The sequence below is a fragment of the Tyto alba genome, unplaced genomic scaffold (assembly GCF_018691265.1).
Source record: "Tyto alba isolate M040663 unplaced genomic scaffold, T.alba_DEE_v4.0 Super-Scaffold_6, whole genome shotgun sequence".
NCBI classification, from domain to species: domain Eukaryota; kingdom Metazoa; phylum Chordata; class Aves; order Strigiformes; family Tytonidae; genus Tyto; species Tyto alba.
The window spans coordinates 19416020-19440656 of record NW_024881327.1 but is presented as its reverse complement, the minus strand read 5'-3'; the positions used below and the strand labels follow the sequence as shown (position 1 = coordinate 19440656).

Below are 24637 nucleotides of genomic sequence, written 5' to 3'. Positions count from 1 at the left end.
CACTGTAAAGCTCAAAACATTTACCATATGCAAAACGTTCTGTAATTTCCTTTTTTAAAATAACAAAGCAAACATTTGAAAAGTTAGAATGCAATACCTAAAGTGCAGGGCAGCTGAGTAGTAAAATTAGCAAGAAGAAAGTGAAGTCCTTACCATTCTGAACATCCAGTACATGATGTTTATCCAGTGTCCAGCCACCCATGTTGGAGGCATCCAGTTCATAACCCTGCAAAATGGCAGTCCGCTTCTCCCAGAGGGTTAGATCCAAGCAAGACTCGTATTCATAGCCTACAGACACTGAAATAATAGTAAATTTTCTCATTAAGTAGAGGATCCGGTTCAGAAGAAGAGTTTAAAGAATGTGATTTTCTTAAACTACATACAGTTCTTCTGCTCTCCCAGGCTACCCAAAAATCCCTATGGCTTCCTCAGATGTATTGAAAATACTAAACAGAATTCCAAAATAATTTAAAGAGCAATCTTGGGTTATTAAAATAATTTTAGTTATTAAGAGTATTAGTATAGGTACAGAGGAAAGCCATTTTGTGAAGTACGTCAGAACGCTACTGTGCTCTAAAGTATGAGGAACATGCAGACTAAATACCATACTGTATTACTAGACTGAAAATTGACTGTGGTCTCTTTTTCCTTTTGAAGGAATTTTCTCCTTATAATTTGAATTAGTATCTTCTAATATATTTTAGTATCCATTGTTATTTCTCATCTTACTCTGATAAACATTTTCTACTTAATGGATACAAGTATTTAAGATGTGCTTCCTTATTTTCAAGACAACAGTAAAAATGCAAGAAAACTCCCAAACACACATACCAACAGCTTCAGATAATCCATAGACTCTCTGGTTATATGCATCAGTTTTATCCCATATGAAAGTGTAAGCCAGATTTGGGGATGCAGGGAACCATTTTTGGAAGAGTCTTCCCACCACTGCCACCATAAGATGAACCTTCATTAAATTAAATGGTATAACAGATTGGGTCATAGTAATCTTCAGAACAGATTTATATCCTGCAGCCCTGGAGCTTAAGTATGATAACTTCAAATCAGTTCCTGGTATCGTTGTTTCCTCATGAAGTACCTGTGCATCAGTAAGAAAAAAATACAGTATTTGAATGATTTTGAAATTGAACTGAACCAACGCAGCTATTAGAAAAGGAGGCCTGACATGGTGCTACATGACAATCCGTTAGGAAGTACCATCTAAATCTGGCCTTCATTTAAAAATGTAAAAAATACATATATAAATAACAACATCTCACCTGTTTTTTCTGAAAAGCAAAGCCTAAATTCCTCATTATACTGAAGCTGCTTAGTTGATATTTTCTGCTGAGGATTTCAAAGATCCCTCCTTTATTTTTATGGGGGGAAAGACAGCATGCAAGAGAGGGAAAACATTCCATACTGCTTTTTCCAAAAGAGGCAAAAAAGCATCTTTCACGTAAGTGAAAACAGCTCCTTCTTATGCTGCCAGCCATGTCCCAACTATGGACATGTAATAAAGGCAGCAGAGCCTCTAAGCACTGCAAAGCTTCAGATTTGGGTTGGGAAGTCTAATTGCTCCTGTAGGAGCAGGAACGACTTTTAGGTGGTTTATTATTTGCATTACCTGTGGATTGTAAATACTTTAAACTAGAGCATTCTTCCATTTATTTCAAAGATAGATAACTAGGATGCCTCAGGGAAAGCTTTTCCATATTTCCTGATCAATATTCACTACTCAGACAACAGCTCACCACTTTCTCATTTCAGAGAGGTGCAATGATTCAATTTTATTTTTAAAAGGTTTCTCCCTCCCCCCTACCTTGTCTTTCCCTCTGAGCTGAGGAGCTTTTGTGGGTGATGGATGGATGTGAAAGGTTTCTGCGTAACGTGGATGAAGACAGCCTATACTGTCCTGTACCTCAGTCAGGACATAAACACTGAGAGTCAGCACTTCAGATGAACAGCTACCAAATACTCCAGCTTATTGAGAAAAAAAAAAAAAAAAAAAAAAAAAAAAAAAAAAAAAAAAAAGAAAAAAAAAGTATCCAGACACATTTATAAAGATAATGTTTCTCTGGTAGAAAGAGAGGGCAAAGGATGCTGAAGCACAAGCCCAGAGCCTTGGTGGTGTCAAAGAAGCACTTTTTGGGGAAGTCAATGTGGTAAGTTTTATTATACTTTCCTGTCTCCTAGTGCTAAAGTCTGAAGATGAAACACTAATTAATATTAGTGGAAAGCAGATTTCAGGGAAAGCACTGTCACAAATATTAGGCTTAAGACTTCAGGGGGATCAAAAGCTGGCTACTAAAGAAATGCTAATTTAGTGCTCTATGCTAGAGAAAACATTGGACACTGCTTTTAGACAACTGTCTGTGTTGAATAGGGTCAAATGATGTGGTTTATGCTCTTGAGGAGGGCAACAGATGCTACACTGTCCTCTGTGTTAGCACTTTTGCTGGGATATAAAGATCTATATGGTATTAATGATGTCTATCTCCTTTTCAATAACAGTAACAAAAAATCAGAAACAGAATTTTGACTCATTGTCTGGCACAAATGGCTATTTACATCTGATATATGTAGGCTTGTAACTCTTCTTCTCCAGTAAGACTATAATAGAGCTGTAGGAAGTAAAAGAAAAATTGGAAGATACTGGATAGATAAATTAAATTCAGATTTAAAAATTCTTCATTCTTAATCTTTTAATGTTTTTTTTTTCCCCCACCAAGAACCTGCCATCACTGTGAAGAACTGACAAGCAGTACCATCACTTGGAAGGAGGTGAGACTGGCATAATTTCTGTTTGGAAATCTAGTCTGCTCTCCCTCATTCCAATACATGCACAGTATCTAAACCAGAGAACAAGCAAATCTTTTCTACACAAACAAAACCCTCTCTCTCTCTAGAGAGAGAGAAGTGATTGTGGACGAATTCCCTTCCTAAGACTCTGAAGGAAAAACACAAACCACCTAGGAACAAAAGACAAATTCCTCCTCAAGACATCAGCAGGACTCTCATATACTGCACATTAAAACTAGTCTAACAGATGGAGGTCTCTGTAAGCAAGAGGAGAAAAAGAAATAATACGCTTGTAATAGGACACAATTTAACGGGCTTCACTGGTCTCCTGTTATGACCACTGCTTCTTTTATAACTGCAACTGTGGCAGAGCAGCGTTAAACACTTAGGTGGTCTTCCAGTACTCTTGGCTGAGATAACAGGCAATAAAGAGGACACCTTGAAGTTTCAATTTCCAAGAAATTCCACTGTGTATTTGGATGACTATCAAATTAGAAACTAGGACACTCACGCAGTTCTCAGTGAGCTTTAAAACAAACCCCAAACCCCTCTTATTAGTTTCTGCAGAAGCGTCAAGTATCTGCTGGAAATCTGACTTATAACTTCCTTCTTTCCATAAAATATCCCCTGTAGTAACTTATTTTCTTGAGAACTTTAGAAATGTAGAGGTAAGGTTATACATCTCAATCTCTCTCCCAGAATCAAGCATTACAAAGAGAATTAAACAGTTTAATGTTTGTTTGAAAAGTTAAATCATCAGGCATATCAGGCACAGCAGAGAGCATCCTATGGGAGACATGGCAACACATCAATTGTAAAACGATCAGGAAAGTCACTGGGTATAAAAGTCACATCAGGAATCGCCAAAACAACCAAGCTGTCTGTACTTTACCTTTTCCAGATAGAGTATCAAACTACTTTCAGAAAGGCTGATACCCTAAGGGGACCGAGTTACGGCCCAACCACTGAATTCTAACGGTTGACATTTTATTTATGGATGATCAAGCTTCTCAGAAGGACAGCTACAAAATATTTAACCTACAGGACTGAGATAAGGGTCACCGCAGTTTTCACAAAGACATAGTTTGTTGTCCTGAGAGTTCAAAATGGTGACTAAAGGTGTCCAGGCTCTGGAATGTTTTCCTGCTCCAAAATACAGTATGATTCAAGTGACATGCTCTGATGTTATCAAGAACCCTGAACAAGGAATTTAATTCAGTTAGGGGAAAAAATGCCTGCTGTATTGCCAGGATCTTTTTGGCAAAAATGAGCAACTTTAATACAGGATTTGAGAACAAATTTCACAAATGAGTGAAAACTTTAGTTCTAATGTCAGAAAAAGGTTCTTTGCTGAGAAGCAACAGCTGAACTGCTGTGCTAAAATGTAACATCACCTTGATTTGAGAGGGATAAAGATGTAATTTTTAGATGCAGGTAGATATTGGCAACTACTGCTAGTACAAAAACCTTGAGACCAAGGAGTACTAAAATTATACTTCTTTAAGTAGAAGCTGAAACTGCTCATTTCAAGATGGAAAAATCTTTTCCTTTTACAAAAAGACTTCTCCTAGAATTGAGGCTCTTAAATGAACTTGTAAAGAAATAACCTTGAGTTAACAATATACAGCAAGGAGAAATTAAAAGGGGAAAATACTTGTTTTTTCTAGACTTAAAACACTGCTGAGATACCATGGAGAAGAGAGACAGGAGAAAGACATACACGTGTAGAAACCTAAAAATGTGTCCATAAAAGAGTAAATCAAGAAGTATATATCAAATTTCAAACAGAAAGTAAAACATAAGAAAACTGGAAAACAGGGATGCACAAATGGAGCTATTCGGCTCTAAAAGTGATCTCTATTTTTTTTTCTCAGTACAAACTTTAAGTGTTGGAGCTTTTAGCTAAGTGAAACTAGGATGCAGCATCCATGTAATACCGGAATATCTAGACATCTTATTATACTCCCTGTTTAAATGATAAAATTGGTTAATTTCTTTGCTGAAAATCTGGCCACCCTGAAGTTAAAACCAAACATTTTTATCAAGTCACTGAGGGTTGTATTTTACCCTGAATTCTTCTGGGTAAATTAATTTTGCCAACTTTTGCTGTATACTATTGCCAGTAGTGAGAGTCAGGGGAGAGGAAAAAAACAAGTGGGCAACCTTGAACATATAATTTGAAGGAAAACTTCTCAGTCTTTATTCTCCCACACACTTCAGGTGATGAAAACAAGCTGCTTGGGACATGCAGAAGGCATCTTGCAAGCGTATGTAACAGTGGATAACAGAAGTTTAGGAGAAGGAAAGCCTCAAAAACTCAATTTCAAAATTGCTCATTGTGACTCACATGCGGGTTTCTGCCAGACCACGCTTCAATATGTGGCAAATAGACATTTATTATATTAGGAAAAAAGACAGCAACAACATTACCTAACAGATAGAGGCAGTTCCAGCTTAACCTGATCTCCCTCATCTGCATGCAGTTTACATTCTTGTTCCACACTGATTAATCTCAGCTAGTTAAGTCTAGGCAGAGCATGCTAACTTGCAATTAAAAGTAGATAAAGTCATGCCTAAGTAGTCCAAATTTAGTTAACGTGTTATTTATTATCATCCTTCTTGAGTAATGAGCTGTTGGGTCTGTGATCACCCTTTTCCCCATTGCATTTGTTCTTTCCCCCTGCTTGCCTTCTTTTTTCAGTTTTCTTTTGCGCTCCTTATTTGGTACAAACTCTAATTCCCCCTCTGATTAATTTGGGACTCCTAAGCCACTAAGTACACTCTTTTGGAAACATTATCTCCAAAGGATGATGAAGCACTTCAAGGGATGATGATTACAGCAGCACATCATTTTCTCCTGCAGTATGTGACAGTGAGTGCTGGCACACCACACAAACAGGGTGACTAACACTGCAGGAACACGGGGAACGGTTTCTTTCTCTGTGCCTTTATCCAGTCTCCCACACTTTCAAACTGGCATTGCCCCTTTTTTTTTTTTTTACGAAAGGATCTACAGGAGTTCCTCTGGAGCTGAACGGTTTTGAACGGAATCTGGTTCTGCCCATCTTCTACCAGAATAGTGAATTTTTTGGGAGATGGACTGTTGAGCACTATGCATTTCTGAGGGGAACCTGACCCTAAATGGGTATGTCCCAGGCACAGCTGTGCAGCTCCCACTTGCCAAAGCAGGGAATTATGTGTGTGATGAGCAAAGAATATAGAAGAAAATACTCCTTGATGGTTTTACACAGTACCGGAACCAGATTTTTGCATACATAATGACAGTACTACTTTTACCTCATCATATATGACCCATCAACACCAACTGCCTAAGATTTGCTGAGAATACGACCTTTCCTTCCGACTGGTTTTCTAGGGAAATGAACTTGACCCAACTGTCCTGCCTGTCAGACCTCCCACCTCACTACTTTTCAACCTGGTAGCCAATTTCAACCATATTCAAAGTAACAGTAGAAATCTCTAAAGATAATTCAGTTCCTTTATGTTTTAGAAAATAAAGGGTTCAGGTAGGGAAGAAGTAGCCAAGTTGGTACTGCCACGAGAAAAAGGCTGAATGCAGTCTGTGCGGGAAGGACTCGATGTGGCAGATAGCTGGAATTAGAGCAACGGGTGGGAATTAGTAGGAATCCAGAATTCATTAGTCCCACTGCTCATGAAATTACTTGTTTACCTAGACATTACAAGTATTTTTTTAAAGTATGTATTTTCTGACGTTCTTCTATTATTATTTTTTTCTTGATTTATATCCCATCTAAGTAATTCTCCATCACTTCAGGAACTGAATCTATCATCTGTTGCCAAAACAAGTAAATTAGAGCTGGTTTTCAGTGGACTGTGTTTTGCAAATACTTTCTTTTTAATTGCAACTATCAAAGGCACAGAAATGATAGGATAAAAGCAACAATTTTCTAGCACAGTCTAGATTTGTATGAACATTTAGTTGTAATTTCCTTACATCTTTACTTTAAACCTGCTCCTACCATGAATTGCCTAATGATTTTGCTCTTTTCTTTAGAGCTCTGCATGAAAACATTTGAATACATTTTCTATGTTTGCCTTGAAGAAACAAGAACAATTCTTAGTGAATGGGAAAAAGAGAGCCCTGTTTAATTATGACATTATGAAGGTGGGGGAGAGAAAGGAGAGAGAGGAAGAAGAGGTAGAAGAGGGATAGGGAGAGAAAGGGAGGCAGAAAGAGTGCTGTTTCACTAGGAAAAGTTTTATCAGAAATCATTAATGAGATAAATACTACTTCTTGAAATGCAACTTTGCTTTAGGAGTTGAGGAAGACTGTATTAGTGATTAGTTATTTGCGATGGAGGAATTTAATACATCTATGTTAGAGAACAAACATTCCACCCACAGCTCTTTCTGTTTAAAGCAAGGTTTAGATGTTAAGTCTTAACTTTTGGTATTACAAGTTCTGGAGAAGTAGATTAGCACACTTGTGCTTGTAAGCCTGTCCTTGGTGTTACAGAGAGTTCTTTCAGTTTATAAAAATCTGAGTGTCATGCTATTTATTAGGACTAAACAGATAAATTGAACTGTATGGGTCTTTCAGACATAGTGGGAAAAACCCTTTCATTTTCAGTCTCTGAGGTGCACTTCTAACAAGAGGGCAGTCAAAAAAGTCAGATTTACTACAGTGTGTTTATTTTGATGGGCCAGTGCCTGATTGCTGAAGACATTCTATAAATTATATGATGCAAATATAAAACCAGACATTAGTGCACATCAAGCTTTCTTACCTTTTTTTTTTTAATATGAAATTTAAAAAATCATCCTGTAGAATAAATAATTTGGACTGAAAGTAATCACATGTTGCAAATTCTTAGCAGTTAGTTAGAATTATTTATTTTTAAACAGTTGTTTGCACTCATTTCATTATGGCTGCTTAATACTAGCCTGTGACAAAATGCTATTTATTTGAAGCACTCTTTACCTGCGTCTCTGGGATGATAGGACTGTCTTCAGGAGAAATTCTGAAAAAGGTGGATAAAGGCGATGACACAATAACAGGGTTTGGCCTTACAAATCCGCTCAGATCACAGCTAGGAATGTCATTCTCTTCCTTCTTCATGACCAGGGTATCCATGACATAAAAGACATTCCAGGGAATCCACACTGTGTGATACTGTGTCAGGAATGGTGATCGCTCAAACACCAGTGTCAGAGAGGCACCACCATTTGCTACCAAGTCAAACCTAGAAAAAAAACACAACAGGGCTAGCTAGTCAGCAAATTCCCAAAGCCATCCACAGCCTCAATTTTATGGACTGATTCTTCATTCCATTGTACTGCTCTGAAGGCAGAATATACAAGGTACAACTTTGGTCAATCACTTTGTAAATGTCTTTTGTTTCCATTATTTTATTATTATCTTATTCTTACAAGCAGCTCTTCAGTACTGCCTTTGCTGTCTTTATGACTTAGAAGTGCTTCAAAGGGAACTTACATTCCGTCCTGGCGAGTGATTGTATATCCATAGTCTGGATAGTGTAGAAAGGAGACGTTGACTCCAATGAGTGGTGTTCCGTCAGCAGTTAGTACCTGGCCCCTTATGACGGATGCGAGACTGTGAAAAAGATGCAAGATCAAATCACAAATCTTTTTTTTCCATTCCTTTCAATGAATAAAAGCTAGTAGAGCGAACACACACACACACACACAGAGCTCGACATGGTATCAACCACCATTAAAAAACATTCCTGAGACTCTAACCCTTTTATAAGTTCACATAGTTTACACTATATAAACAAATGCCTCAAAATCTACAGATAATAATTTTGTTTCAGTATTGTTTATTTTGCTTTGGTTCATTTTGTCTGTACTGTGTTACTGAGACCAGAAATTCACTGAAAAATTTTAAGAACTTTTAAACTCTGTATGTTCCCACTGTAAGTCATAGCTCTGTCAGACTCTTAAAGAATAACGTACTTTTCAATTAGTATCAAAGCAATCTGTAAAACTGCAGGGACTATGAAGTACAAAATTTAAAAGAGCAATAAGGAACATTTGTGCAACAACTTTTAATCAACTGCTGTGCTCAAACACATTAATGCTGTTAAATTACTGCAAACACAGTAGTTCTAGTGTAAATCATCTTCCTTCACTCAGTGAGATCCCAGACACCTGCTTCCTGTTACTGGTTTATTTTCAGGTCATTACTGCTTCATAGAGCACCAGTCAAATAGTTTATGCAATTATACTGTCATGCACTTAACAGTTCTATTACATTAATTCATAATTTATATTATTTAGTGAGCTCAGTTTAAAAAGTGCATCTTTGCTTTTCCTTCTGAAGTGTTTTCATTGCTTTGATGTATTTCCAACTGTGCTAGCCCAAATCAACTGGTTAAATACAGATTTATTTAATCATTAATGAAGTGCCCTGTTAGAATACAGGTAGTAAGCATGGCAAGTACCTTCTGTAACCTACTGGCACTGGCAATTTAAATTTTGCAGGAAATTAGGCAAAACAAGCAATTTGGTATATTAAGAGAAAAGGTCTCTGTTGAAAGTCCACACCATGAAATTTGCAGTCAGAGTGGATCTTCTCCTAGATGTGAATCTCACATACTCTTCAATTTCTTCTGTATTCATGAGTAAATGATGAGCCATGCTCACCTCTTATTAAAAGGACTTTCCCCAGGTATGACATGAGTGCTGTCTGCTCCGATGAGAAAACTGATACGGTCATAAAATGCTTTGGCAGCTTGCTGAGATGGCGACTGTTGGCTTTGGCTGATAATATCTTGGGGATCAGGTAGTCCACGACAGTAAGGCTGGTTTTGGCAAGAACTCTGCAAACAGCAGTCAGGATCCATACAGTCAACTAGACCATCTGTTGGCAGAAATTCACACAAATGAACAAATTCTTCCTTCTGCCCCTTTGCATGTGAATGAGCCAGCCAGCAGAGAGATTAAAAAAATTACGTAGTATGAAAGAATACTCAGTATTTTAATGAAACAGAGTTTGTTTCCACCAAGTTCTTAAACTCCCATGGAAATCCATACAATCTGAGTACACTCAGTATCGCATATAAATCACACCTATTTATTCAATACTTTCTAAAAACATGTTGAACAAACCAGAAAATGAAGGCACTCCGGCTCTATATACACAGTTAACTTATAAATATTAAACATTTTAGGTGGGTCTAAGTGGCTTTTATCTGAGGTTATTTGGCTTGCTAGTGAAAAGAAACAAGTAACTCCCACTCAGCTGTTTTCCTGAAGTTTTTTAGCATATCTGTGCTCCAAGTAGCTTTCAATATTTCACAACATTTATCAAGGTGGATTCCTTTATACCTTGGCAGAAAGATTTTGTTGCTAGTGGCAAAGGCAATTTCCACAACTATTTTGCATGAAAATGTATGAGAGAACAAAATCTGTATTTAACATTTAGATTTTATTCTGAATAGACTGATGAGGAATGCTGGCCAGTATAAACAAGATTTAAACACATGGGTGCTTTTATGCTTATGTGCTGAAATATTCACATAAAATGAACATTAGATCTGTCACATCACTGGAAATCTAATTTGGTGAAAGATTAAAATCAAGATCAAATTGATAACTACTAATTTGCTGTAAGTAAAGTTGTAAGGAAACTGAGCCTGGAAATGTCAGCTACAGAAAATTCCTAGATCAATGTAATATGGTATCACATAGCTGCTAATTGTTTCCCCAAAAGAACAGCAAGACTGAAATAGCTCAAACATTTTATTATTCCATTTAGATTAGAGAGGGAGCTTGCTTGCTGCATTAAACTGAAAAATATACCAATGCAGCACTCGGAGTAAGCCCATGACTGCTTCTCTCACAAAAGAATCTAGCTTTAGAGTAAAACTTTTCTGAAGGGAAAAATATAATCCATTTTTGTTCAATCATATGTTGAAAGAGTGTAAGTAAACAGAGATCTTCTAAAGGTATTTCTCTAAGGATTGCTGTGCTATGTGGATCAGTTAGAGGATTGGCAAAATAGTAAAGGACTGAGATTTCTATTCTTTTGCACATCTAAAATTCTTATTTAACTCAGCTGACATTGAAGTCAGTTCAGGGAAAATAAAAGGGATGAAAAAGTCATCATTAAGTATATCAAAGTTTAAGCTTCTTTAAGAGAAAAGAAAGAACATTGATTTTTCCTGGGATGAGGATACACAAGGGGGTCATGTTGCCATTCAGATAGACCTCAACAGGCTGGAGAAATGGGCTGACAGGAACCTCATGCAGTTCAATGAAGAGAAGTGCCAAGTCCTGCACCTGGGGAGGAACAACCCCAAGCACCAGTATGTGCTGGGGGACAACTGGCTACAAAGCAGCTTTGTGGAGAGGACCTTGGGAGTCCTGGTGGACACCAAATTGAACGTGAGGCAGCAACATGCCCTTGCAGGTCAAGGGAGGTGGATCCTTCCCCTCTTCTCAGCACTGGTGAGGCCACATCGGGAGTGCTGTGTGCAGGCTGGGCCTACCAGTACAAGAGAGACTGGAGAAAACTCAGTGAAATGCCATGAAGATGGTTAATGGCTTGACACATCAGTCCCATGAGGAAAGGCTGAGAGACCTGAGAGAGTTTAGCCTGGAGAAGGGAAGGCTCCGGGGCGGAATCTCATGGATATGTACAGATACCTAAGGGGAGGGTGTAAAAAAGCCAACCTTTCAGTGGCACCCAGAGAAAGGACAAGAGACAATGGGCACAGGCTGAAACACAGGAAATTCTGTCTAAACATCCAAAAAAACTTTTTTTTACTGTGAAACTGGTTGGACAGGTTGCCCAGGGAAGTTGTGGGGTCTCTGTTCCTGCAGATATTCAAAACCTAGCTGGACATGGCCCTGAGCAACCTGCTCTAGTTGACCCTGCTTTGAGCAGAGGGTAGGACTAGATGATTTCCAGAGGCCCTTCCAACCTCACATAGTCCAAGACTTTTGTGATTTTCTAGTCTCATTCTTGTACAATATGAAACCCTTTCCTATCCATAACCGACCTCCCTTGCTGGTTTTAACTCTAGAAGCCCAGATCGGTGTCAAAGCCGGGGATACTGATGGTTAAAAGCATAGTTTTGGATTTTTGTATCTATGCATGGTCTCCCAGGCAATATTTGGTACAGTTGCCAAAGAAATGCTCAAATTTCATCATTCATCTTTGTTAGTTTATAGAAAGCAAATGTACATCTGGAATATAGTCTGCAGGTCATAAAACTGCATGAGATTGACACCTTCTGAACTAATCAGCTGGAAATGCATTTTTACAAGCCTCTCTGCTAACATCAATCAGAGAAAGAATCTCATTTTCACCAGCCAAGATACAGAGATATGCTGTTTGTTATTTTTCTGTGGAGTTTATCAGCAACTTGCCCAGGCGAGTGACGGATGGTTATGAATCTGGCTCCTTATAACTTAAGAAAACATTTTTCATTCTTTCTCTGTACTTACGTGGCTAGAGCTATCTAGTACCACTAAGTTGAGTACTCTATTGCAGTGTGTGAAGCAGAGTAAAATTTCCTTTCTGAAATGGTTCTGCAAAATTATTGATAAATTTTGTTTAGCCTGAAAAATATGAGGCTTAGCTCAACACTGGCTTATTAGTCCTATCACTCAAAAATGATAGCAAAATTATAAAGAAGGTAGAAACTCCTGCAGCCAGCTGGACAATCATCAGTCTCAGAAGGCTATTTGGTATTTTTTTGTTCTAGATGTTAAGTGGCTCTTCTATATACAGAAGACATAATGACTACATTATTGTTTTCCTCCTGAAAAGCTAAAGGCTAGCTGTAAAAATCTTGACTAATATTACTTCTCCCTTTGTTGCAAAACGCATAGAATTGCAATGGAGCATGGTCTGGTGATAAGAGTGCTGATTTGCAGAGACTAATAAAACCCACAAAACACTAAATAAGAGGAGGCAAGACAGAAGATTCCCACACTTATGCATGTCTAACAAATGAGATGTATTGGTGGGCGTGTTTACTTCTGAATAGATTTTAAAGGGTATGTATAAAACTGCTGGAAGGAAGAAAAACAGGGGGACAAAATAAGTTCTGGACACAAGTTCTGTCTGTGTCAAGGGGAGATCGTGGCCAAGGACCTACATAAATCGCATTCTTGGTAAATAAGTTGACTGTATTTTTAGGCAACAAAAAATCTCCATGAAGTGAAATTCAGTGTCTACATGGGAAGAATACAGTTTTGGAGCTATGATGCTGGCCATCCCGTCAGGATGGTTTCAGTGACTGTGGCACACTAAGACAAGAGGCTGGAAGGACAGAAAACTGTATTAACAAACCTCAGTTATCCTCACACAGCTCATTTTTACAACAGGCTATAATGAATGAACTCAATTACAGGCACCAAAAATGACTGCCTGTAGAAGCAGCCGGTTGGAAAAGCCACAAAAGCAGAAATAGCCCTTGATTTATTCCTGAGCAATACACAAGGACCTTGTTCAATGTTACTACTGCAGTATCTCTAAGCAAATATATAGTGTACTCAAATTCAACATTCCTGCTGGAGTGAAGAAGCCTAAAATATAAGGTGTTGGGCTCTAAATAAGCTGTCACTCCAGAAAGAAATCCTGGAGTCACTGTGGATAAGTGCTATGGATATATCAATCCAGCACTCCCCAGCAACCATAGATGCAAACAAAAAAGCTAGAAAATAATGAGAAGTGTTGGAGCACCAACCAGAGAACATGAGCATGCCACTGTATCAGTCCTAATTCAAGTACAAACTACCTGAAATTTCCTGAGCTTGGGATATCTTTGTCCTTAGTAACCCTTCTGACATTCAGAACATTCTGTGGCAGTAATTTCCTACTTTAATCAGCAGCCTTCTAGTTTCTGGCTTTGCTAGCCAAAGAAAATATAGGTTCACATTTGTCCTATTAAATTCTTTTGCTAAGCATTTGGTATTAGCCATTATCAGAGAAGAGGCCCTGGTTTAGGTAATCTTAAGGCTGCATTTGTACTACCCTGTAACAATGCTTATCAGAAGCAGGCTATTCTAGCCTATCATGTAATTACAAAAATACAGTAGCACTAAGTATGCTTTGCTTTATTACAGTATTTATTTTCATTTTAGTAATAAAAGAATATTAATAATCCCTTAAATCCTGCTGGTAGAAACCTGTAACTACTCTTAATAACTGGATAGAAGCTAATAAAAATCAAACTTAACAAAGAAATCTGTTCAATAAAGACCTACCTAAAATAAAGAGTAAACAGCTTATTCTTCCCACAGTGATGACAACACATTGCTCACTTTGTTAAAGTGTAATAGTGACACATTTTTCACAAGTAAGGAAGTTAGGCTTATTCTACCCACGGATGACTCTGAATTCACTTCTCCCCGCAAAGTCATTAAGAGTTTAATTCAGCCTAAGGTCTGCTTGTTGCACACACATTCCTTGTGGGTTGTTAAAATGTAAAGAAAATTCTGTATTTTATTATCCAAATCAAACACATAGAAAAATAAAGAATGATCCTTAAAGAGAAAGGAAGTGGTCTGCAAGACTCTCAGAAATCTGTATTACAAGGAAGATGAATAATAATCATCCCATCATATGTCAATAATATCTAGAAGGGAAAATGATCAAGTATGCCTTGATGTCATTAGCATTTCCTATGGAGAATATTCCCATCAAGGTCCTTGGGATGCTCATGTTCACAGAATTTGAACAATCAGTCCCAGAAAGAGTTAGGAATCAAAGGAACATCAGATACTGTTATTAATGAAATATACTCACATGAATATATGAAATATATTTTATCCAGTGTAGGATGAAACATAAACATTAACCACAGCATATCAATTAGCTAACAACGAAGATAGCTTTAATTATATAACCACAGAGCCTCGTGTGATGTAAATCACACTACCTGCAGTCATGGTATAAATTCAGTTTAAGTGCTCAGATAACGTAATCTCCCACAATAAATAAATACAGCAGAGGCATCCTTGTGCCATTCCCTGTAGCTGTCTGGAATTTGAATGGCTTGCTTGAGAGATCAGTGGACTGATTGCAGGTACTCTGGGAAAGGGAAGAAACACTGCTTTTCTTTCCAGGTGGGTTTCTGGCAAAGACAACTTTCTTTTCCCAGTTTTGTTTGGTATGCTTCCAGTTTTTAATTTAATTTAATTGCTATATTTTAACCCTTTTCCTCAGCCACTAGTCAAAGACTGAAGTGAATCTGCTTTGTACCAAAGCATATAAATTAAAATAAGGTCCACTGAAAGAGAAATGCCAGTGACAAGTAACATTATATAGGTCAGTCATGGCAAATAAACTGTTTGGCCAATCCCTTCCTCATAGACATCTGCGTAATGTCTGTAAAGGAAGTAATGAAAAAAAAAAAGGAGAGAAAAAAGCTAACAAAATACCATCATTACACTTTTTTTTTTTCTTCAAGATTGTTCTTTATTCTTGAACTTTAAGTCATCCTGTTAGATCCTTCCGCTCCAATTCCTCATTCTTTTCCCCCTTTCCTCACAAACAGCTATTATTGCTTGCAGTCAGAAGGAGCATCTTCTTTTCCCTTGTTCTGTTTACGTGCTTTTCTGTTCACCTTGCTCCTCTTCCTCCCACTGTTTTGTTATCTGCTCTTGACTCTCCCTCTGACATCACATCCTTCTGTTATCTTTAACGTCTACTGAATCTATTTTAGTCTATCACTGGGCTTTCAGTATTTTTTCCTTACACGATCTATTTTTTCCCTCCAAGTTGTTTATGCTCTAACCTAGTTTCTCCTCCTCCTTCGTCTCTTTTCATGCTTCCAGGTTTCTCTTTCTTCCTTATGTTCATAATCCCCTGGCCCACATGAACTTAATTCCCCAAACAACACATCTCTCCATGGAAATGCTATGGCTAATAGTTCCTCTTGCTCCCTTCCCACATGCAGAAGTTCAGCTTCACACTAGCTCAGATTGCGCATAACAGATTTCATCAGATTCTTTAGGCCCTTCAATGTGCAAAATTGACTCAAAATATTCAGTGTGTAATGGAGAACGATGACAAATCAAATGACGTGTAAAGTAATAAACAGCAGCACTGTTCTAACCGTGTTGTTTATTTTCCTTTGGAAGTAAATGCTGCTGTTATTTATAGTTTGTGATGTCTTTGATCCCACCTGCAGTCGTGATATAAGAGCAAACAGCCAGACAGCAATGGCAAAGGCATACACAGTCCAAAGCTGAAAAACAAAGTCACAGATGACTTTATCATCATCCAGAGGCCCTAATGGAGTTTCTTATCTTTGCTCTGAATCTGAAGGTGTTGAACAGGAAGAGTTGATGAGAGAAGGGGAAAAAAGACAACAAAAGCATTATGCTGATCTAATATCTGACTGCATTCACATTTATTCTTGTTTTTGTGTTCTTTTTTTTGTGATTCTGTGCCAAAGTCACAGCCCCTTTACCTTCCCTACCCTACAACGATGATTCCAGATTGATTCTTTAAGTCAACAGTCCTCCCTGCATCTCACATCAGATTGTTACCTGTCACCTGAATGACAGACTGAGGAACAGCAAGCCCAAAAAAACCAACCAAGACTTCAGGAGCATCCTGTCAGTTATCTGAGTGTTCACAGGCTATGGAGGGATAAGATCTCTGTATAGTGGGCAACCAATTGTTTCCAGCTATAGTATCATAGGTCAAAATGTCAACTCCCCATTTGGCCTTTTCTCTTGGGATAATTTCCTTGTGAAGCCTCTGAAAATTTGAACTCCTTTCTTTTTTTTTTTTTCCCCTACACTACAGTTCACCGAGTTGAGATTACATTATATTCCAGTATAAAAGAACATCGCAGGGAGGCTAAGGTGACACCCATCATTTTCTAAGTACATATCTCACCTGTCATAAGCAGCTTGTAAGGCTTTGCTGATACACCATATAAAAGCACTGAATACCACCACAGCGTATTCTTACCGGCGTAAGAGCTAGTAAAATGCGTGCCTGGTTCTCATGGCAGTATTTAATCACCTGACTGTAAAATCTCCATTCCTCAACATGTTCTCCGCAGTGTTAAAGACCTGGTTGGTATATCTTACCTCCTTCGTTGTCCTTACTGTCAGTGCAGAGAGTTTCCATGGCTACGTCACAGCCCGCTCCCCTCCACCCTGGCTGGCAGACGCAGTGCCAGCCGTTTTGGTCCAGCGTGCACCTCCCATTGCTGTTGCACAAGCCAGGGCAGCCCTCTGTTGAAACAGACAAAAGAAGAAAAAATCACAAGTGATTTAAATATTGAAATTGTATAAAAAGAAAAAAAATACAAACAAGGGACACTTACTGGGAACAGGCCTTAGGAACAGCACAAATACTGTAATTGCACATGGAGTGGAACAGCAACATTACCTAGGGAATGTAATTCTTAACAAAGTGGCATCTTTGATTGGCCTGACACTTGAGACACCACTTACCTGTACAGGCAGGAAATAAATGCACCAATCCTCTAAATACCTGCAGGCCAGACAAAATTGTTTGTTTTTTAATATTTTTTTTTTTTGGCAAAGTAACAAGAGATGAGTGCATAGTGCAAACACAGCTGTGTAAAATGATACATTTTTCTGTGCTCATTATTTGCTCTATGCAGTAGTGGTTACTTACTGGCACAAATGGTTAAGCTCCCTGTTACTATGAACAAATCCCTCCAAATTCTTAAGTAGGAAAATGGGGTATGATTTTAGGCACGTAACAAAAGAGAAGGTTAACTTTATCTGGTCTCAGAGTTGCCGTATATTCATGTGAAATTACAGTGCGTTAAATAATTGCACAAAGTATAGGCCAGCTTTAATGACTATACTTTATGCCAAAAATACATTCCTTTTCACAGAATAAGCAAAGCCCAGGAAATAGTGAAGCAGCTTAGCATCTATTCTAACAAACATTAGGATTCAGGCTGCATACGGATGGGACAGGACCGACAGGATTTCCAACTAAATGTAATAGCTGTGCGTATTTGATTACTTACGACGGACAAAATGAAATACCATAAGGACCACAATAAAACATTGATAGACTGAACAAAAACACGGTAGTGACGTGCTTCAAGACAGATAGCAGAGAGTGATTTTTTGTGACAGTCTCCCTAAGGCTTTTGTGCTGTTACCTTTATATCCTATCTTGTCTGCTTTTATGGCCAAGGAGGGAAAATTTGGGAAACAATTAAAATAATTTAATATATCCAAAATCGATAATTGTTTTCAGTCTAACATTGCATTAAAAAACAGTATCTGTCACTTCCTAGTGATGACATCTGGCATGCAGCCAACATGATCTGTATGAGGATGACAACACTATAAATATGTAGACTTTGGTGTTCCTTATCTATGACTGTGATAAGACACTGACAGAAGCAAGTACAGATATGGCACTAAGTATCTTATGAGAAGGTGGCTACGAATCACATATTTTTGGACACAACCATTTTCTGTAAACTTTTATCCCCAAAACCTTAGTAACTGGCTAAACACTTCTTCACTTTGTAGAACTACTATCTTTGCGAACTAATCTACTGACCCATTTTGGTTAAGCTTAGTTGAGTTTAGAACAGTCTTTCAGAAGCAATAGGCTATTTTTTTCTCTCAAAGACTTTTGAACTTACTGACTCCTTTCAACCATATAGCTCCAAATAACAAACATTCCCAGAAAAAAAGCTATAAAGGGTGCTTGACTCTTGTCAAATTACTCTTAGAAGGCAGAGAATCAGGAAAACCTCTTGTGAGAAAGGACGGTGATGCTATAGTTATGGATATCGTGCCATCATGCCAGGCTGAGATTAGTCTTGCTACTCTTATTGTTTCAGACTGTAGCTGCTAATAGTATTTGTTGACATACTGAAAGCTATTTTTTTTCCTTGATCTTTCTTCTGTTTAATTTATGGAAGACTAACATATTTAATTGCAATACTGACAGAGCATTTTTAGAGTCAACTGGGTACACTCAAGACTTATTGTGTGAAAGCCTGGATATTGCCATGAATATTGCCATATTCTAATGAAAAAAACACAAATAAGGAATAGAGAAAGATACTCAGGGGAAGCGGGGTAGGAATAATTTAAACATTTTTCTCAATCAATTTTTCACCATAACTGAAGATACAAGAATCTTTGCTGTTTCATGTTAGGCTTTTGCATCCTTGAACCTTTTAATTTAAAATGTTGTATAGAGTATACAAGCTTTTTCTAGCTTCATACAAAATACAAGTCATAATTTCCTATAGAATTTCTACATTCAGATAAACAAAAGCTTAAAAGCCCGGGGTGTTCTATTGATCTGTCTATATATAAACACACACATATCTATAATTAATCTGTTCTTTAGAACTAATGACACTCGTTCTGGGACAAGAGTATTGCTTTGCTTTGTTTCCTAAGTATTTACAGTTTTGAGGGTAGAGGTCCAATGACAAAACTAACAAAGAAAAAGCACCAAACAGCAAATGAATACTATCTTCAGTTTTTGGCTCAAACAGGATCTAATACATGTATACAGTTTGTATAAAAATGTATAATTACTGATAAAATATTATATAACAAGCAATATTTCATTTTTAATTTGAAATGAGTTGGAAGTCATACGAGTTAAATCTATCATCCATGGAATGTATGTAAGAGAAGATTTTTTTGCCCAAACTAATACGTTTGTAACTATATATTCATATAAAAAAGTACATGTAGGTATAGGCAAGTCATCAAAGAGCAAATATACAGTACCTTTCACTATCTTATCCAAATAGTGAGCTTGAGAATTAAAAGAAAAAAAAACAGACAGACATTTCAGAAGTGCACATAAAACAAGAATTGTTCAGAATTCACATGCAAATCAAGCAGGTGCACCTGACATGAGAGGTCTTACATTACAAAATGAAAATGTGTTTCAAAGCTTTTAAAAATTCAAGAAATTCTCTTTTCAGCAAACTTCGTCATGATTCAGTGAAACTATTTTAGAAAGGAGGCCTGCAGGAAAAAGAGATGCTACCTTTCTGAGACTACATTTTTCTTCTGACTTCTCTTCACATGCTTTGATTTGATATAATCAAAGCCAGTTAAAAAATTCAATTTTTAAGAGTAATTACTTAGCTTATAAGCTTTAAAACACTGGCCATACTGGAAGATCTTTGATTTGCAGGTCATGTATGACTCTGACAGCATAACCAGAACATTATCTTAATTCCGATTGGATTAACAGGATTTTTAGGAGGAATAGCTTTCTTCTGCTTCAATTCAGCCACAGTTATTCTTCCAAGCACACACACCAAGAATGTAAAATAAGTCAGATCACTTATATGGGGTGCAAGAGGGAGCAGTGGGGTTAGTAGCATGGTGACTCATTTCATTTCGAAAACACTGGTGAAAATTAAACTTAGGCTTTAGATGTATAAAAATAAATAGCATGGTATATCCAAGAATAGCAAGACTTTTTTTCATAAGTTACAACACTTAAAATTTCACAAAAAAATTGAGGCAGCAGATGGATGAATGACAGAGCGAGCACAAGATGGATCTAAAGCAGCACGCCCTACTTTTAATACATGAAACACAGCAGAGACAGGTTGCATGTTCCCTCCTTACTTTCAAGAAACAGACATCAACTGCAGTTGTGGTGAAGGGGTTAATGTCATATAGCAAAACCAAGTAGGACAAGTCCATCGGAGGCTACCAAGCCCAGCCACCTGCACATAAGGTGACGGGATGTAACAGACCATTGCAGTGGGGACACACCAAGCTGAGTCAACAATGTTGGATTCAATCCCGTTTTGGCTGTGGACAAGGTCTCTCAATAGAGCCCTCGTGAGCTCTCTTACTTTCAAAATTTGACTTTTTCTAAATCCCTGCTGGATGATAGCCCCTGTATGGCAAGTACTCTGTTACTTGCTATTACCCCTCGACTTTGTGTATTGGACAGGTGAGAAAGGCATTTCCAACCATCGCCTTTCCTCCAGTTTGGATGAATGGGAAAAAGCTCTTCCTGAGCCCAAGGAGGGAGGTGATGAGACATATAGTCTCACAGAAGCCACAGTCACTGCTACGACTAAGAGGTGGAAACTTTCCAGTCCCTCTCTTTTGAAGAAAGTGTCAGGTGTCCACTGCACAGTTGTTGTTTTTGTTGTTTTGTTTGTTTGTTTGTTTGGTTTTTATAAAGCTCAGCTTAAAGGGAGACAAAGTAAGAAGATGAAAACATCAATTACAGAACATTTAGAACAGCAGCAACAAAGTAAGTAGGTTTTCACATTAACCACAAACAAAAAGAAAAGTGATACAGCTGCATTTCAGGGTGGATCAAATTCTTCTCTTACTCATGCAGTATAATTCCCCTTGCTCCTACACAGCTGCTCTTAGAACATGGTGTAGTATGCATGGAGGAAAAAAATCAAGCTTTATTTCATAAAATGGAAGCAATTAGGTCTGTCTGGGGAATGCATCTGTCCACCAATGAAACATTAAATGCCTCTACAAATGTAGGGATAGACTAACAAAACAGAACATAAAAAAACCCTCCTAGGCAACTGAAAACAGTCCCTGCAATCCCAGGCCCCACATGCTATTTCCTTTCAGAAATCCGATCTGCATTAAAAAAAAAAAAAAAGTTTAAGAAAATGCTCTTTAAGATTTCTTGTATCCAGTAGCCTTAAAAGAATCCGTTCAAGACCGTAAAACTATAAAGCTCAGAAAACAAGTTCTACCTTCTAGCACCCTTTTACTCCTGGCCAGTTGACATTAAGGACAGTGTTAGAAACTATTTGGATAACATGCAACATCCTAGAAGAATCAAAAAGCAGAAAACGAGTGACCAAAAATGGTATAACTCTGCAGTGAAGTTTTACTAGCCAAGCTGTCCTCCTTATCTTCATGACCCTGCAACTGAAACAGGAATGAACCCAGTTCTGTGTGGAAGTACATAATACAAGCCTCTTTCCCTCTGTATAGTGAATTCTAGGTGGGATTTGGAGCATTTCAGTAGGATGGAGCATCTCAGCAGGTGCTCCCTGGCAAGATATTTACATGCCTGGCACATGTGGGTTACATTAAGTCCTTAAAAGTCTAATTATAGACCAGACAATATACCTACAGTGGTATTCTTGCAGGGTTTAAGACTATGAAATTAAAATCTTGCTATTATTTCCAGGAGTAGGGGGACTTCACATAGCTCCAAATGAAATGAAGAAAAACAAAAATAAGGATATAAAATTTGTACATTTTCTAGGATAGTAAAAATCCAAGAAGATATAAATGACGTTCAAAATTCATACAATATAAAATATAAATGGTATTATCAGCATGTGTGGATATTTATATAAATATGTGGCAGATAAATGTATTTTACAAGGAACTGATAACAGTCAGGCAAATTCACATTTAACATGGCATATTTCATAACCAGTCAGAACCCTGACATTCTTTTTTAAATTTAATGTCTCCTATTAGTTTCCTATCAGAGATGTAAGTCAGTGTCTTCCTTAGACAATTCATATGCTACTTCCTCCAGGTATGACAGAATAGCCACAGAATAAAAGCTCATATTAAATCCATTTATCCCAATCAGCTCCTGCTTAAATCAGAATGAGTCACATACCCATTGATTTGATGTTCCTTAATTGGTACGTATAACACTGCTTTATTCTGATTATTGTCATAAAGGATTATAATGGTGACATGCTTCTAAATACTGTATATCAAAATTATATTTCTATTAGTTTACATTTTTATCCTCCACCAGACATCTTCACCCACCATAATCTTTGTAACCTGTACAGAGACTACAACATGCCACATCTTTTTCATAGTGTATATATAGTCCCATTACAGTGTCAACTCAACAGCTCCACAAGAGTAATGAATTACTTTGCTGTAAGAGCAGAATTTGACCTCACAGCACCACGAGATGTGAAGGAAAAATACAAAAGAATGTGAACTGAGCCACGTCAATCAAGGTCTGCCTAAATTAAAATTACTTTAAACGTTTTTTGCTTCCTACATCTTGAAAGTGTGAGCTGAACCCTCGCCTCCTCTCCACTAATACTATCAGCTTTCTCCCTTCTTTGCTGTGTAACAGCCTCTCCCTCTAAAAAAAAAAAAAAAGAAGAAATTAGAAAAAGAGAGCCAAAAGGTGGAAGAAAAAAAAAAAGATGATGAAGAAATCATTTCAGTATGCAGCAACAATGAAGAATGCTGTTCCCCTCCTCTCCATGCAAGCTCTGCTTTGCTTGCTCTGCTCATCTCCCACAATCCAGTATAGCAATCCCCATTCACTGGCGAATGACTGCACACGTATCTCTGCTGCTAACACAAACTTCATGCTCTCAGGCACAGACCTTCTACAGGAAGATGTGAACAACGTGTCTTGCATCAGTCATGTTTACACCTCTACATAACCTTGCACCAAGTGTCATATAAGGAGATAATAGGTAAAAATGCCATCTTAATTTCTTGGTAGAAGAACTGACTGTAAGCAAACTATGGTATGCTGATAGTATACTGTTTCCCTTAAGATTTCTAGACATTTATCTATTTGTTTACAGTTAGAAAGTTTTAATATCTCACTTAATGTTTTCATTATGTTTTAATATTTGCATAAAACTTTATTTACAATCCATATGACAAACAAAAAACCCCACTCTGCAAGAATATCATGAGAGCGGGCAAGTCAAACACCCAAAATTTAGGTAATGCAGACTTTATGTCTACCCATGCAATTTTTATACCTTTCTTCCTTTGTCAGTGTACAGAGCTGACAGTCCTCATTCAGCACTCATTCTCTCCTGAACAACAAGCAGTTGATGCCTTAGTAGTAGGCACACCATGCTAACCTAAACAAAGTAGTAACCATTTTCTTACAGACTTTTCTATCATCTTCCTCCCTAAGCCAAATTTATTTAGTATAGTATTTTCACACTACTGGTGTGAAGAGAGAACGTATTCTTATCACATTTTACCAGTGAGTAACTAAGGCACAGAAAGATTAATGTGAGAAATCTCCATCCACTTGGCTGCAAACACATATAATGTGATTTTTCAGAATACTTAGAATTATGTAGCATTTCATACACAAACCAGTGTTTTAGCAATTCACACACAAGCAAGTCAAGTCCCCAGAAAATGAGGAACAGTCAGAGCACACTCCTTTAAAGTTTGCCTTTGTGAACAACTAACTGAAAATACATGGTAGAAACAAGGGTGGAATCTAGTTCTTCAAAATCATTCTTAACCAGGAGATCACTCTGTGTACCAGTCTCTGGTATAAATGAAGTGGATTTTTTGCATGTGATAGCCCTTCACAGCCTTGCAACATTTTAAAATCATGTCTATCAGGTGCAGAGGGAAAAGTAGTTAAAGATAGTGTATTTTTTTATTACAATGGTATGTATATGTCATAATTAATATATGCTATATCTTCTGTTATATGATATGATAATGACACACAAAAGTGTTCTCTTGTGGCTTCCTAACTTTATGTTCTCAATTTTGCAACTTTACTAAAGTTCTTTTAACATGTTTTTTGGGCACTTGAAATTTCTAAAGTTCTATGTACATGAAATAAACTGGAGAAAAAGAAGAAAAAAAAAAAAAAAAGAGATTCCATGCTGTGTCATTACATTTTTTTCATGGTGAGCAACAGGGAAGCTTAGATGAACCATCTACGCTTCTGCCATTTGTGCTAACAAAGTGTTATGAACATTATTTCTCACTCCCTGCACAGCTAAACAGTAGCAGGGGATGAGGTACCCACTTTATGAGTGGTTTCACAGACACCTGCCAAGAGAAGAGAAACTCTGAGAGTTTCACTGCAAGCTTTAGGGAGAATGCAGTTTGTATAAATATG

The 24637-nt window shown here is 37.5% G+C and overlaps 1 protein-coding gene across 9 annotated transcripts in view; it reads right to left on the bottom strand.

Moving 5' to 3' along the window:
* The window catches only part of TENM3 (teneurin transmembrane protein 3), a 1343701-nt gene that overhangs the window by 46937 nt on the left and 1272127 nt on the right, over nucleotides 1–24637 (bottom strand). For 7 of the 9 annotated variants that reach the window (XM_032988404.2, XM_032988405.2, XM_032988406.2 and 4 more), the window contains 8 exons: nucleotides 19531–19557; nucleotides 17925–17942; nucleotides 16867–17013; nucleotides 9451–9667; nucleotides 8279–8398; nucleotides 7766–8027; nucleotides 832–1099; nucleotides 154–297 (listed from right to left, as the gene is read on the bottom strand). In XM_032988404.2, coding sequence (XP_032844295.1) covers nucleotides 154–297; nucleotides 832–1099; nucleotides 7766–8027; nucleotides 8279–8398; nucleotides 9451–9667; nucleotides 16867–17013; nucleotides 17925–17942; nucleotides 19531–19557 — 1203 coding nt within the window. The remainder of the gene's footprint in view (nucleotides 1–153; nucleotides 298–831; nucleotides 1100–7765; nucleotides 8028–8278; nucleotides 8399–9450; nucleotides 9668–16866; nucleotides 17014–17924; nucleotides 17943–19530; nucleotides 19558–24637) is intronic. The other 2 variants (XM_032988407.2, XM_032988408.2) reach the window with 2 other exon arrangements.